Source organism: Mustela erminea, chromosome 14 (genome assembly GCF_009829155.1).
Source record: "Mustela erminea isolate mMusErm1 chromosome 14, mMusErm1.Pri, whole genome shotgun sequence".
In the NCBI taxonomy this organism is placed as follows: Eukaryota; Metazoa; Chordata; class Mammalia; order Carnivora; family Mustelidae; genus Mustela; species Mustela erminea.
Genome location: NC_045627.1, coordinates 5,147,411 through 5,162,298, shown reverse-complemented (window position 1 = coordinate 5,162,298; position 14,888 = coordinate 5,147,411). Strand labels below are relative to the sequence as shown.

General features: G+C 41.4%; 1 protein-coding gene across 1 annotated transcript in view; it reads right to left on the bottom strand.

Annotated features, from left to right (window-relative positions):
* NTPCR (nucleoside-triphosphatase, cancer-related) overlaps nucleotides 1-14,888 on the bottom strand; it is a 40,066-nt gene that overhangs the window by 19,261 nt on the left and 5,917 nt on the right. The window contains exons 2-3 of the mRNA XM_032312901.1: nucleotides 11,427-11,589; nucleotides 10,825-10,921 (exon numbers count right to left, since the gene is read on the bottom strand). Coding sequence (XP_032168792.1) covers nucleotides 10,825-10,921; nucleotides 11,427-11,589 — 260 coding nt within the window. The remainder of the gene's footprint in view (nucleotides 1-10,824; nucleotides 10,922-11,426; nucleotides 11,590-14,888) is intronic.

Below are 14,888 nucleotides of genomic sequence, written 5' to 3'. Positions count from 1 at the left end.
TAATCAAAACAAACATCAGCAAACATCGAGTGCCTCTGGATGAGACGCCCGAGAAACGTGCGTCACGGCTTACGTAGCATTCTGACTGAAGTTACCGCAAACAAGCAGAAAAGCTCCCAAAAGGAAAGTTCCATTAGAGTAGAACTGTATTCCTCAAAGATGTCAAGGTCACAAAGGACAAAGGATGACTAAGGAAATGTTCCAGATTGAAGGAGGCTGTGGAGATATGGCAGCTACACCCAACACTTGACCCTGAACCTGCTACAAGGGACATCATCCAGTCAACTGACAAAACAGGCCTGGGAATGGAAGATTATTAGTATTTCTTTTTTTTTTTTTAAGATTGTATTTATTTATTTGAGAGAGAGAGCAGCGACAGAGGGAGAAGCAGACTCCCCACTGAGCAGGGACCCAGCCATGGGACTCAATCTCAGGACCTTGGGATCATGACCTGAGCCGAAGGCAGACGCTTAACTGACTGAGCCACACAGGTGCCCTGCCCCCATCAGTATTTTCTTGGTGTAAAAATGTACTGAGGCTGAGAACTGTACCAATTACATAAGAGCATATGCTTATTCTTTGGAAAAATATACTGAACTTTATATATAAATATACTGAATATATTTTACTTACATAAATATATTTATATTTTATATAAATATATGTTTAATATATACACTTATGTTTATAAATAACTGAATATAAACATTCAGTATATACACAAATATACTGAAAAATATACTGAATAAAACCCCAGTGACTGCAATATACTCAAATGGTTCCCTCTTTAAACTGGTATGTTGTTACGAACAGACACACACGTGCATGCGCAGAGAGAGAGGATGGACAAACAACAGGGCAAACAGTAAAAACAGGTGATTCTGCGTAACACGTATATGGGTGGTCTGGCATTATTCTTATTCCTGTTATTTTCTCTAAGAGTCAAAGTGTATCCAAATAAAGTTAAAAAAATTAGAATCAATACAAAAAAAGAACAACCCATACACATTTTCTCGGTGTAAGGTTTGAAAAAACCACCAGCTCATCACGGACATGTAAGTTTGCTTCCGAAGGAGCAGTGCCTGAACTGCCATGTCCGGGGAGAGGCAGCCAGTGGCACGTGCTGGAAATGGGACAAAGCAGAGGCGTAACGGGGAGGAAGGAGCAGCTGACACAGATTCTACCCCAGTCCCACTCACAGAGCACATGCCTCCGCGAGGCCTCCGGGGAGTGGGCTGTGAGAACGGCAGGAAGGTAAAGAACCCAAGGCAGAGGCCGGCTCAGCCTCTAAATCACAGAACCACGGGCCAGCAGGGAGAAGTAACAGAGCATCAGACCTGCCCAGGGCAATGAGGGGGACTTCTGGGGAAGGTCACCGAAAAGACGGGCCACCAGCTGCTCCATGAGCTGGACCCCGGCAATCAGAGGCTTCTCACTGCCCACCCACCCCTTGGTGTGTGGGTTCCACTTGCCTTTCTCATCCCCAGAGACTGCTCCCAGGACACAGCCTCAAGATAATGACGTGGTGCTGAGAACAATGACATGGCCTACGTGAATAAAACCAGTTAAGGCAGGGTGCCTAGGTGGCTCAGTGGGTTAAAGTCTCTGCCTTCAGCTCGGGTCGAGATCCCAGGGTGCTGGGATCAAGCCCCGCATCGGGCTCTCGGCTCAGCAGGGAGCCTGCTTCCTCCTCTCTCTCTGCCTGCTTCTCTGCCTGCTTGTGATCTCTGTCTAATAAATAAATAAATAATCTTAAAAAAAAAAATAAAACCAGAAGGACTCTCTCCATACAGACTTAAGATTTGGCGGGCAAGAGGTGGCCCCATTCATCCTGCTGTATCCAACACGTGAGTTCCTGCTGCTTATTCCTACTGCCACCTCCCAGCCTCTTTCTGGTCTCCCTCTGCCCTCCCAACAAAGGGGGGGCTAGTTTTGCATTTCACCTGGAAGCTCCTGACAAGGCTGCAGACCCAGAAAGCCTACATGATAAAGGGCAGCATCAACCCTACATGGAACTCTCCGTTCATTTTCCTCTTCTGATTCACTGCAGAAATGTTTCCACTGACAATCTCTAAATTAATTCTTATGTTTGCACCAGACAGCTTTTTGTTTCCCTGGCCGATCTTTCAGCGCGTATATATGATCGTGAGGTCCAGAAATAGGAAGTGAGGAGGAACAAAGAAAAAAAATGTCACATTTGCTAACGATGAAGGAAACTCAAAAGCAATGCTTGGGCTCCTATCAACCTTTCAAGAATGGATCCTGACTAGAAATTCATTTTTCCAAATTCTCTCTCAAGCCTAGTGGCCCGAAATACAAAATAGCAATTCCAGGTCAAGTGGTAACAGATGAACTTTCCCCAGCCAGGAATCCTCTCACCTTCAAATGAAGTTCAAAGATCTGAAGCAGAATCTCATTTCAGAATCAAAAGCAGATCCTGCTCTTGAAAACAAATATACACCAAAAGCCTTATTTTGATCAAAAAGAGGTACTACTATGTTGATTTTCATCAGACGTCCTGGTTCCAGCTGCCTATTCTTTTCATGGATCTTAATTAAAAATGACATGGGTCAGTCTAGAAAAGACAGCTTGGAGTAGACACCTTTTGTTCTTAAAAAATTACAATCTATTGTTATCTTTTTGTGTGAGTAGGAGATACATGAGGTGGGGTGCCAACAAAAAGTTTAATCCCATACTGCAACAACTTCTAATAAAGCAGTCAGTGTCATTGTCAAAAAGACCATTAGGAAAAAGGACAGTGTTATCCTGCCAGCCCTGGTCACTAAAAAACTGGAAAAATAATCCTAATTACAGGAGCATCAGAAAGTAGAAGAGACCTATAAATAACCCTGCCAAAAAAATAATTAAAAAAGAAAGAAAGAAAGAAAGAAGTGGAAAAGCAGAGATAATCGGGTTTTTGGCTATGAAGACTATGAGCTGAAAAATTAAGATGCTCCTTGAATCTAAATAACTAATTTTATATGGTTCCAATCACTCCATGTAAGACTTCTGTGGTGGATAATAGAGTCTTTTTTTTTTTTTTTTAAAGATTTTATTTATTTATTTGACAGAGAGAGATCACAAGTAGGCAGAGAGGCAGGCATAGAGAGAGAAGAGGAAGCAGGCTTCCTGCTGAGCAGAGAACCCGATGCGGGACTCGATCCCAGGACTCTGAGATCATGACCTGAGCCGAAGGCAACGGCTTAACCCACTGAGCCACCCAGGCACCCAGATAATAGAGTCTTGATTCTACAGTTCATGCCACCTCTGCCACTTATAGGCCGTGGGCCTTTGGGCAATTTAACCTCTAGTCTATAGCTCAGTTTCCTTCTCTGTAAACCAGGAAGAGAGTGCTAGAATCACTCTGAGGACTAAGTGCACCAGTGCCTATAGCACAGTTCGCACTGGATCACTGTTGACAACCTGCACTACTGTCCCTACCCCTAGCACTGTTACCCCCAATACCACTACAATGTGGAAAAACAAACAAGAATGGGTAAGACAACTTTTAAAATAGAAGATAACATGGCAATTAACACGGCATGGTACTGACGTGAGACTCAAATAGGCAAATGGGAGAGAACAGACAACCCTAGAACATTATACATCCACATATTTCTTATTATAATTAATAAAGCATAACAAACCAATGTGAAATGGGTTATTTAACAAATGGCTTTGGCAAACTTGCTAAGTCTTTGGAAAGAAATCAACTCATAGTCTCATTGTATATTATAGTCAAAATAAATCCAGATGGATTAAAAACATGTTAAAAGGAAAAAAAGGTACTACAGTACTATAGAAGAAGAACGAAATTCTGTGTTAACGTGGAATACAGAGACTGCGCCAATGTTAAGAGGAAAGAAGGATAGAAGGAAGTTTGGAAGGAAGGAAGGACGGACGGAAATCACCAAAGGGACAAATTGAGAAAATTACCATCAACTGCCTTATAAAAGATCTTTTTAAGCCAAAAGGGGAAAAAAAATGGGAAAAGGGATAAACAAAAATAATTAGATTAAAAAAATAAGCTAAAAAACATTTAACCTCATTAGCAACTTAAAAGCAGGAGTCAAAGCGAAGAAGCCGGTTTCCCTACAGAAGAACAGGTATAGGGTAAAGGGCTCCTGCTGGCCACAGTGCAGGGAGAGGAACACACCCTCACCTGGCAGACTAGTCACAGAAGCACCTCAACAGCACCCAGCGATACCCCAGGTCAGCTCTTCACCTAGGGCCTCACTCTCAGATCATCCCCCGGGAAAGCTCTACCACTGGGGAGAAAGGCTGGCTGTGCAAAGGGGGCTCGCTACGAGGGTCCTTGTGATGGTGATAAACATCCACCACCGAGTCAGAGCGTAAAACCCATGCCAGGAAACACTGTGCAATCACTACATTATCACAGTTGTGATGATCATCCCCTCGTAGGCCATTCCCATGTCACTGGATCGTATTAACAGGAAAAGCCAAATCTATAAAACCAGACGCAGTATTTGTCCCCATTTTGGATTGATGGACTAAAGCAGAAAGAGAGAAGAAACACACACACTAACAGCGGTTAACCCAGTGATAAGATTATGAGTTTTTCCTATTTTCTTCTTTATTTTTATTCATATTTTTTTACAAATTCGCTACCTGGAGTAGAGAGTGTCGATACTCAGAAAAACAATAAAAACGTTGTCAAATAAGGAAAGTCATCACCAGTAGAATGAAAAAAGTCCACTACAGTCAACCCTAGGAAAGGACTTTCTAAGAACCTTACTGCAACTCCTCCTCTAGCCCTGCCCTGGCCTCCAGCCCCTTCTGGGCTCCAGCCCCGCGGGCTCTGACCTAGCTCACCACAGGACACACCCCTGCTGGCCCTGTTTGACCCAAGGATTAGCTCCCTTCTGTCATAGGACTCAAAATATTTTTCATCCACAGTGAAATACCTTACACATAGGAGGCACTTAATATATATTTCTGAACTTGAAGTTAGAGAGCGTGAGACCCTAACACACTACCTGCACCAAGGCTCTCCTGCCTAGATGTGGTTGCTGGAGCTTTCTGTTTACTTGTCAGTAATAACAACTGTCTCTTCATATTCCTCTGTTTTCGTTGTGTAGCTACTTCACCATTTTTTCTCTCTAAAGGCAAAACACTAATTCCTTTTCCTCTCTTCATTCCAGTAAGAGATGGGAGAAAGATTTGTTCTTCAGGGAAGAAAAAAAAAAAAAGTCTGTGACCTGGACTAGGTAAGAACCTGCAGCCTGGGAACTCTTCCTAAAATATGGGTGTCTGGGTTTGGTATCCAAAGCATAAGAAATTGAGAGAAGTCTGCTTTCCTCTATTTTTTAATTAAAAAAAGAGAGTTAAGCTCTAATTCTAGTCAATGTATGATTTCTCGCATAATTTCGCCGACAGACAGCACGCATGTATGTGCACACTGCTCCCCCAGGATTCTGTCTGTTCTGAGCCAAGTGAGTAAAAATCAATTCTTTGTATTGATCCAGGGCCCAAAGCCAGAGTCCTCACCTAGAGTTTCATTTAAAGTATTTCACTTGCCCTTTGAACATTTAAGTAGAAAGGTAAGCATTTGATGGGAAAAAACCAGAGAGAAAAACATCATGTGCTCTGACTGCTCACACCAAAACAATGGCCACAACAGACCCAGCACGGGATGGAGGAACATTCCAAGAGGCAAGAGGTGGGAGTAGCAGGGAATCAGGAGGAAGCAAGGGAGGAGGTGGGCTCTGGCGAGCAGCAGCCTGCAAAGAACAGAGCGCAAGACCCTGCCGGCCGTCTGAAGTCAGCAACTGCCCTCCGCGGGCTGTGGTTAAATTTCCGGCAGCCCCAAGCAACTACCAAAGCCCTCAACAACACCATTCCGCTCAGCCCCAAATGTCAAAGAAGAACAGAGAGGCAAAGATAACAGTACACCGACCAAAGAAAACCACCAGGGCCGCGAGCCAACAGCTGGTGCGGCACCAGCTCTGCAATGTTGTGGGGAATGCATCTGAGCTAGCAAGACTGGGGAATGGTGACAGGCGGCCAGAGGTTAGCGGGCCAGACCGCACCGGGCCCACCAGGCCATGAGAAAAACCCTGGACCTTCCTACTGGTGGAACAGATTCTCTGGAAGGTTTAGACCTGTCTTGTGAGATAGGTTGTCACCACTGGATTTCTACAAAAATTAATCCAAGTAGTACATCTATCACAGATTAAAGGCACTCAGAGTACTTAATACAGTCCAGGAGACCGTGACCACGTGCCCCACCCACCCTACCAGCCACACCTTCTTCCTCACCTTCTGCGCCAGGACCCTGGGGCCACAGTTTATCTGTTCCCCTCATCTATAATGTTGTCCACAGAATCCACCCCCACTCCCCCCAACACACACACACCCAGTACTGACTCTCTGAAGCGATGGTGCCCTCTCATCCTCCCATTTCAGCTACACACCACCTCCCCAGAGCTCCTTCCCAGCCACCTGATCTAAAGTCAGCTTTCAGCACCTCTCACAGCACCCCAGTGGGTGCTTATGACATACACTTCACAGCGCTTATGACATATACTTACTTGCTTAATACCTACATTTCCCCCTCGACCGAGGGTCTCGAGAGAGGAGAAAACATGTTTGTTTTGTTTACAACTACATATCTAGGATTTGATAAATATTTGATGAATGAACATAAAATATTACATATTTATAATCCAAATGCAAAAGGTGGTTCTTTGAAAAGATTGACTAAATTGACAAACTTTTTCCTATTTTCCTCTCCCTTCTTCTGGCTTAAAAAAAGGCAGGAGGGAGAACTTAAATCACTAAGATAAGACACAAAAGAAGGGAAAACACCACTCACCTCCACAATAAGAAGGATTATAGGGGAATATATGAAGAACTGTATGCCAACAGATGAGATAAATGAAACAGACAAATTACTAAAAGAGAGGTTACCACAAGTGTCACAACCAAAAATAAAAAGTTAGCAGACCTATACAAGCAAAGTGATTAAATTCATAACTAAAAAGCTTCTCGTGAAGAAAAGCCCAGGCCACAGGGCTTCACTGGTAAATCAAACAAAGAAAAACAAAGACAAAGAAAAAATAAATGCCAATATGTCACAAACTTCCAAAAATCAAAAGAGGATGGGACACTTCCCAACTTATTTTGAGACCAATATTACCCTGCTACCAAAAATCAGACAAAGATAGCACAAGCAAGCTACAGACTATGTCCCTTAGGAATACAGCCGTGGAAATCTTCAACAAAATACTTGCAAACAATTTTTTATTTTTATAAAATCCAGCAATACATACATAAAAGGATCTGCATATGATCCTTTTGAATCCATCAACATATAAAAATAATCACACATCGTGACCAAGAGGGATTTAGTCCAAGAACCAAGGTTGGTTTAACATCCAAAAATCAATTAACATAATACACTACATTAATATGATGAAAGATAACAATCACATAATCACCGCTATAGATGCAGGAAAAGGATTTCACGAAATCCAACAACTCTTCATTGTAAAACACTCAAAAAACTAGGAACAAAAGGAACTTCCTCAACCTGGTAATGGTTATCGTAAACTCACAGCCAATGTCATACTTTATGGTAGAAGACTGAATGCTTTCTCCCTATAATAAAGAACAAGATGAGGATGTCCACTCTTACCATTCCTATTCAACACTGAACTAAAAGTTCTAACCGAGGCAATTAGGCAAGAAAATGAAATAAAAGGGATCCAAAGTCGAAAGGAAGAAAGTAAAACTATATCCATTTGTACAATTTTGTACATAGAAAACCCTAAAGAATTCACTGAAAAACTCTTAGAACAAATAAACAAATTTAGCAAGGTTACAGGATACAAGATCATCAAATAAAAACCACTTGTGCTTCCATACATTCGTAATGAGAAATTCCAAAGTGAAATAAAGGAAACAATTCCATTTACAATAGTGTCAAAAAGTATAAAATGCTAAGGTATTAATTTTTTTTTAAAGTGTAAAACTTAGAGACTATAAACTATAAAATAATATTGTTGAAAAAAATTTAAAGAAGGGGTGCCCGGGTGGTGCAGTGAGTTAAGTCTCCGACTCTCAGTTTCGCTTCCTCTCCCTTTGCCCCTTCCACTTGCGCGTGCTCTCTCTCTCTCTAAAATAAATAAATCTTAAAAAGAAAAAAAGAAGAATTAAAGAAGATCTAGGTAGGAGCGCCTTGGTGGCTTAGTCACTTAAGTGTCCCACTCTTGATTTCAGCTCAGGGCATGATCTCAGGGTCCTGAGACTGAGCCCACACCGTGCTCTGCACTCAACAGGGAGTCCGCTTGGATTCTCTCCCTCTTCCTCTGCACTCACACGTGGACATTCTCTTTCTTAAGTAAATAAATCTTTAAAAAAAAATATGATGATAATCTAGGTACATGGAGAGACAGCTCATATTCATGGGTCAAAAGACTTCATACTGCAATATTCTGCAAAAAACTTAATACTGGCAATACTCCCCAATATAGTCCCTATCAAAATCCTAATTTCGGTAATAAAGACAGTGAGGTACTGACCTAAGAACAGATGGAACTGACATAAGGATAAATGGAACAGAATTCAGAATCCAAATTATGTTTGTATTTTATGGTCAAATGACTTCAAGAGCAGTCCCAAGGAAATTATATGGGAAGAGAAGAGTCTTCAACAAACGGTGTTGAAAGAACTGGATATTTATCTGTGAAAGAAGGAATCTGGATTCATATCTAACAGCACACACAAAAATTACTTTAGGCTACAGACCTATATGTAACAGTAAAACCATAAAACTCCTAGAAGAACACACAGGAGTTGATCTTTATGAAATTAGGTCAGCAAAGTCTTCTTTGATACAATACCAAAAAGCATAAACAACAAAAGAAAAACAGGTAAGCTGGATTTCTCAAAAAAAAAAACTTCAAGGACACCATGAAGAAAGTGACCGCGTCTACAGAACAGAAGAATATACTGGCAAATAATGTATCTAATTACAGACTGGTATCCAGATCTTATGAAGACATTTCATAACCCAGTAATAAAAACACAACTAAGCCAATTTAAAAATGGGCAAAGCAAAGGAATAAACATTTCTCCAGAGAAGATATACAGATTCCCAATAAGGACATAAAAAGACACTCAACATCACTAGTCATCAGGGAAATCAAAATCGAAATCATACAGTGCTTCACACCTCCTTGAATGGATGAAAATAGAAAGATCGTAACTGGTGCTGGCAAAGATATGAAGAAACTGGAATCCTCATCCACTGCTGGTGGAAATATGCAGCTGGTCTGGAAAACAGTCTGGTGATTCCTCAAAAAGATTTATGCAGAACTCCCATTATGACCTAGCAGCTCTACTCCTAGGTGTAACCCAAGAGAAATGAAAACAGACGTCTACCCAAAAACTTGCACAGAAACGTTCAGAGCAGCATTATTCACAATAACCAAAAAGCAGAAACAATCCAAATGTCCATCAGCTGATCAGCAGATCAACAAATGTGGTATATCCAGTCAACGGAATATTATTCAACCATGAAAAAGTATGATACGTACTGAAGTGTCGATAAACCTTGAAAACATTGTGCCAAGTGAAATAAGCTAGTTACAAAAGATCCCACTTTATATGATTCCCTTTTCAGGAAATGCCCAGAATGGGCAAACTGACAGGCAAAGAAGGTAGAGTAGTGGTTGCCAAGTGCGGGGAGGGACAGAAGAATGAAGTATGACTGCTCAGTGTGTATGGGGCTTCCTTCTGAAAGGACGGAAATGTTCTAAAATTAGCTTGTGACAAATGGTTGCACATTCCTGTGAATATACTAGAAAAAGTTGAACTGTGTATTTCAAATGGGTGAGGTGTGAATTATACCTCAGTAAGCTGTTAAAAAAGAAACAACAACAGGTAATACAGTGATATATGATATACCACAGATGGTCCGTGACTTACAATGGTTCAACTGATGATTTTTTAATTTTACGACGGTGTGAAAGCAATACAGATTCCATAAAAATCATAGGTCAGATTTTTAATTTTGACCTTTTCCTGGACTAGGGGCAGCATGAAGGATGATCTCTCACAATGCTGGGCAGGAGCTGGAGTCCCAGGTCTGAGGCAGCCACGAGATCATGGAGGTAAACAACCAATACACTAATAACCATTCTGCACCCACACAGCCATTACGTTTCCCTTTCAGTACAGCGTTCAGTACACTGCGTAAGATCCTCAACACTTTATTATCAAATACACTTTGTGTCAGATGATCTTGCCCAACCGTACAGTGTTCTGAGCACGCTCAAGGTCAGCTGGGCTGAGGGGTAATGGTGTGTAGGTTAGGTGTATTACATGTGTTTTCCACTTACCAGACTTTCAACTTACGATGGCTTTATCAGGAGGTAAACCCACAGTCAGTTGAGGAATATCTGTAATATGTGAGGTGCTTACCATTATATTTATATAATGACATTTCCCTTCCTAAATGTTTATTTGTTGTGCTGTGAAAACAGGGTAAAGATATAAAAGAGAGGAAAGCAGAGGAAAGATTTAACTTTTGGAGTCTTGGTAGCTGAGCATCAGAGCCCTCCCAGAATAAAATATTTCCATGCGCTGAATACGTGTAACAAGGAATTTCTGTGTAGTTCAGAGTGACATCAAATTATGGTGCATACATCCTTTATAAGGCTCAATCACTTGAAAACCTTCCAATTGTCAAATGCAAAACTGGCCACTCCTTTGGAGCAAAACTACTCTGTTCCCAGGGCGAGCAATTCCCCCAATGCACTAAGAAGAGATGGGCTCAAGAGGCAGAAATCACATACTTACATTCCTCAAGACCGGAAGTGCCAAGTGCTCGAACGAAGTCAGATCCACCACGTACTGCCCAACCCGGCATTCACGTTTTCCAGGTGGAGGCTCTGACCTGAATGAAAAGACAGGGCATTCTCTGCTGAAAGACCCCCGTACTGATTTCTGGTTTGTAGCTACTCCAGTGAGCCTCTGGCCCTCCACGTAGGCTAAATCACCCTTAAAAATCACCCAGGTATGCAAAGCTAACCTGATGCCGTGTAACCTGATGCCTGACATCAGAGCTACCAACTGGAGTGCTTACTACCACCGCCACCACCAGGCCTGGCAGGGACCTTGGGGGGCAACCCTGAAGCTGCAGGGGGGCTGCGCCACAGAAAAGTGGCACACAGGAAACAGGACTATGAATTACAAAATGCTAAACACTTATTACTTGGCGGAATGAGTTTTAAGTGACATATGCTATTTTTATACTTTGTTTTTCATGTGATGGTTTCAATCTCTGTTTTCTCTCTCTGAGAAATCCGTAAAGGCCCCAGATTCTTCTAGATAGAAGGGATCATTTGGCTTAATCTTGTACCCAGGGGGAATAAAACACCACAGAACAGAAATATCAATACCCAATTCTGGACAAAATTCCCCGCAGACCAGATAACGTGACAACATCGAATCCTATTCTTTTCCCTCCCTGTCTGACTTCTTCTGTGTAAAATCCATCGACAGGCACACCGGAGGATTTTAACACCTCACTGGCTTTCTGGATCAGCGTCGTTTTTCCAACTCCTAAAAAAAAAAAAAAAAAAGAAAGAAAGAAAAAGAAAAGAAAACAAAAGCCCATTAGGAACCACTCCTTTGCCAGAGGACACACAGCACTCACTGACTCTGAGAGCCTTCCCGGCGGGGAGTGAAAGGGGCTGCACCTGAGTTTTAGGAGTATTTTTTTTTTTTTTAAGATTTTTATTTATTTTTCAGAGACGGAGGGAGAGAGCGCGAGCGAGCACAGGCAGACAGAGAGGCAGGCAGAGGCAGAGGGAGAAGCAAGCTCCCTGCTGAGCAAGGAGCCCGATGTGGGACTCGATCCCAGGACCCTGGGATCATGACCTGAGCCGAAGGCAGCTGCTTAACCAACTGAGCCACCCAGGCGTCCCTGAGTTTTAGGAGTATTAACTGCACTTCAATTCTGATTGCTCCAGGGTGTTAAAACTTTTTAATTTCAAGCATAATAAAAATATGAATGGGATCTTAAAGTCTGATTTTAAAATTCCTCCGAGACAACATTAATTTTGTCACATATACAATACCAGGACCAACTGAGTAGCTCTGTGGTGACAGGCGCAATTTGCATCCTCTGAGACAAGCTTCTAGAACTAGGTTTACTTGCCTCCGTGGGTGGCCACACTCTTTCACGAGGAGGTAAACCTGGTCATACTTGGGTCAAATGCTGGGCACCTTAAGTTGGCATTTCAACCTTCGGAACACTCTGGACCTATATTTATTTATTTATTTATTTTGAAAGATTTTATTTTATTTTACTTTTTTATAGACTTTATTTAGGAGAATAGGTGTTATTTCTTCTTTGAAAGTTTGGTAGAATTCTCCAGGGAATCCATCAGGTCCTGGGCTCTTGTTTTTTGGGAGGTTTTTGATCACTGCTTCAATCTCCTTACTAGATATTGGTCTATTCAGGTTGTCAATGTCTTCCTGATTCAATTTTGGGAGTTTATAATTTTCCAGGAATGCATCCATTTCATCTAGGTTGCTTAGCTTATTGGCATATAACTGTTGATAATAACTTCTGATGACTGTTTCTACTTCCTTGGTTTTCGTTGTGATCTCTCCCTTTTCATTCATAATTTTATGTATTTGAGCTTTCTCTCTTTTCTTTTGGATTAGTGTCACCAATGGTTTATCGATCTTATTGATTCTTTCAAAAAACCAGCTTCTAGTTTCATTGATATGTTCTACTGTATCTCTGGTTTCTACCTCATTGATCTCAGCTCTAATCTTGATTATTTCCCTTCTTATGTGTGGAGTTGGTTTGATTTGTTGTTGATTCTCCAGTTCTTTAAGGTGTAGAGACAGTGTTCTGGATTTTTCAATTTTTTTGAGGGAGGTTTGGATGGCTATGTATTTCCCCCTTAGGACCGCCTTTGCTGTATCCCATAGGTTTTGGATCGAAGTGTCTTCATTGTCATTGGTTTCCATGAATTGTTTCAGTTCTTCCTTGATCTCCTGGTTGATCCAAGCATTCTTAAGCAAGGTGGTCTTTAGCTCCCAGGTGTTTGAGTTCCTTTGGAACTTTTCCTTGTGACTGAGCTCCAGTTTCAAAGCATTGTGATCTGAGAATGTGCAGGGAATAATCTCAGTCTTTTGGTATCGGTTGGATCCTGATTTGTGACCCAGTATGTGGTCTATTCTGGAGAAAGTTCCATGTGCACTTGAGAAGAATGAGTATTCTGTTGTTTTAGGGTGGAATGTTCTGTATATATCTATGAGGTCCATCTGGTCCAATGTGTCATTCAATGCTCTTGTTTCTTTATTGATTTTCTGCTTCGATGATCTATTTCTGAGAGAGGCGTGTTAAGATCTCCAACGATTAGTGTATTCATATCAATATGACTCTTTATCTTGATTAAGTTTTCTTATGTAATTGGCTGCTCCCATATTGGGGGCATAGATATTTACAATTGTTAGATCATCTTGGTAGATAGTCCCTTTAAGAATGATGTAGTGTCCTTCTGTATCTCTGACTACAGTCTTTAGTTTAAAATCTAATTTGTCTGACATGAGAATCGCTACCCCAGCCTTCTTTTGAGGCCCATTGGCATGAAAGATGCTTCTCCATCCCTTCACTTTCAGTCTGGGTGTATCTTTAGGTTCAAAATGGGTCTCTTGTAGACAACATATGGATGGGTCCTATTGTTTTATCCAGTCTGCAACCCTGTGCCGTTTTATGGGTGCATTTAGGCCATTCACATTGAGGGTGATTATTGATAGATATGTTTTTATTGACATCGTGTTACCTTTGAAGTCTTTCTTTCTGTAGATTGTCTCTATATTTCTGTTCAATGCTATTCTTGGGCTTTTTCCTCCTTTAAAGAAGTCCCCTTAATATTTCCTGCAGTATCGGCTTGGTGGTGGCATAGTCTTTTAAGCCTTGTTGGTCCTGGAAACTCTTTATCTCTCCATCCATTTTGAATGTCAGTCTTGCTGGATAAAGTATTCTTGGTTGCATGTTCTTCTCATTCAGTGTGCTGAATATATCTTGCCAGCCCCTTCTGGCTTGCCAGGTCTCTGTGGACAGGTCTGACGTTATTTTGATGGGCTTTCCTCTGTATGTAAGGATCTTATTTGTCCTAGCTGCTTTCAAGAGGTTCTGCCTACAATTATAATTCTTCATTCTTACTATTAGGTGTCTCGAGGACTTTTGAGAATCTGTAATCTTGGGGGGAAACCTTTCGGCCTCTAGTACATAAACGCTGGTTCCATTCACGAGATTTGGAAAATTTTCATGAAGAACTTGTTCCACTATATCTTCTAGACTTCTTTCTTTCTCCTCCCATTCAGAGATTCCCTGAAGCTTTTTCAAAAAATTGAAGCAGAAGGAAATCTTCCTGACTCTTTCTATGAAGCCAGCATTACCCCGATCCCCACACCAGGCAAAGACCCTACCAAAAAGGAGAATTTCAGACCATTATCACTGATGAATATGGATGCTAAGATTCTCAACAAGATCCTAGCAAACAGGATCCAACAGCACATTAAAAAGATTATCTACCATGACCAGGTGGAATTCATCCCTGGGCTACAAGGATGGTTCAACATTCGCAAATCAATCAATGTGATAGAACAAATTAATAAGAGAATAATAAGAGAATAATAAGAGAAGAACCACATGGTCCTCTCAATTGATGCAGAAAAAGCATTTGACAAAATCCAGCATCCGTTCCTGATTAAAACGCTTCAAAGTATAGGGATAGAGGAAACATTCCTGAACTTCATCAAATCTATCTATGAAAGACCCACAGCAAATATCATCCTCAATGGGAAAAAGCTTGCGTCCTTCCCGTTGAGATCAGGAA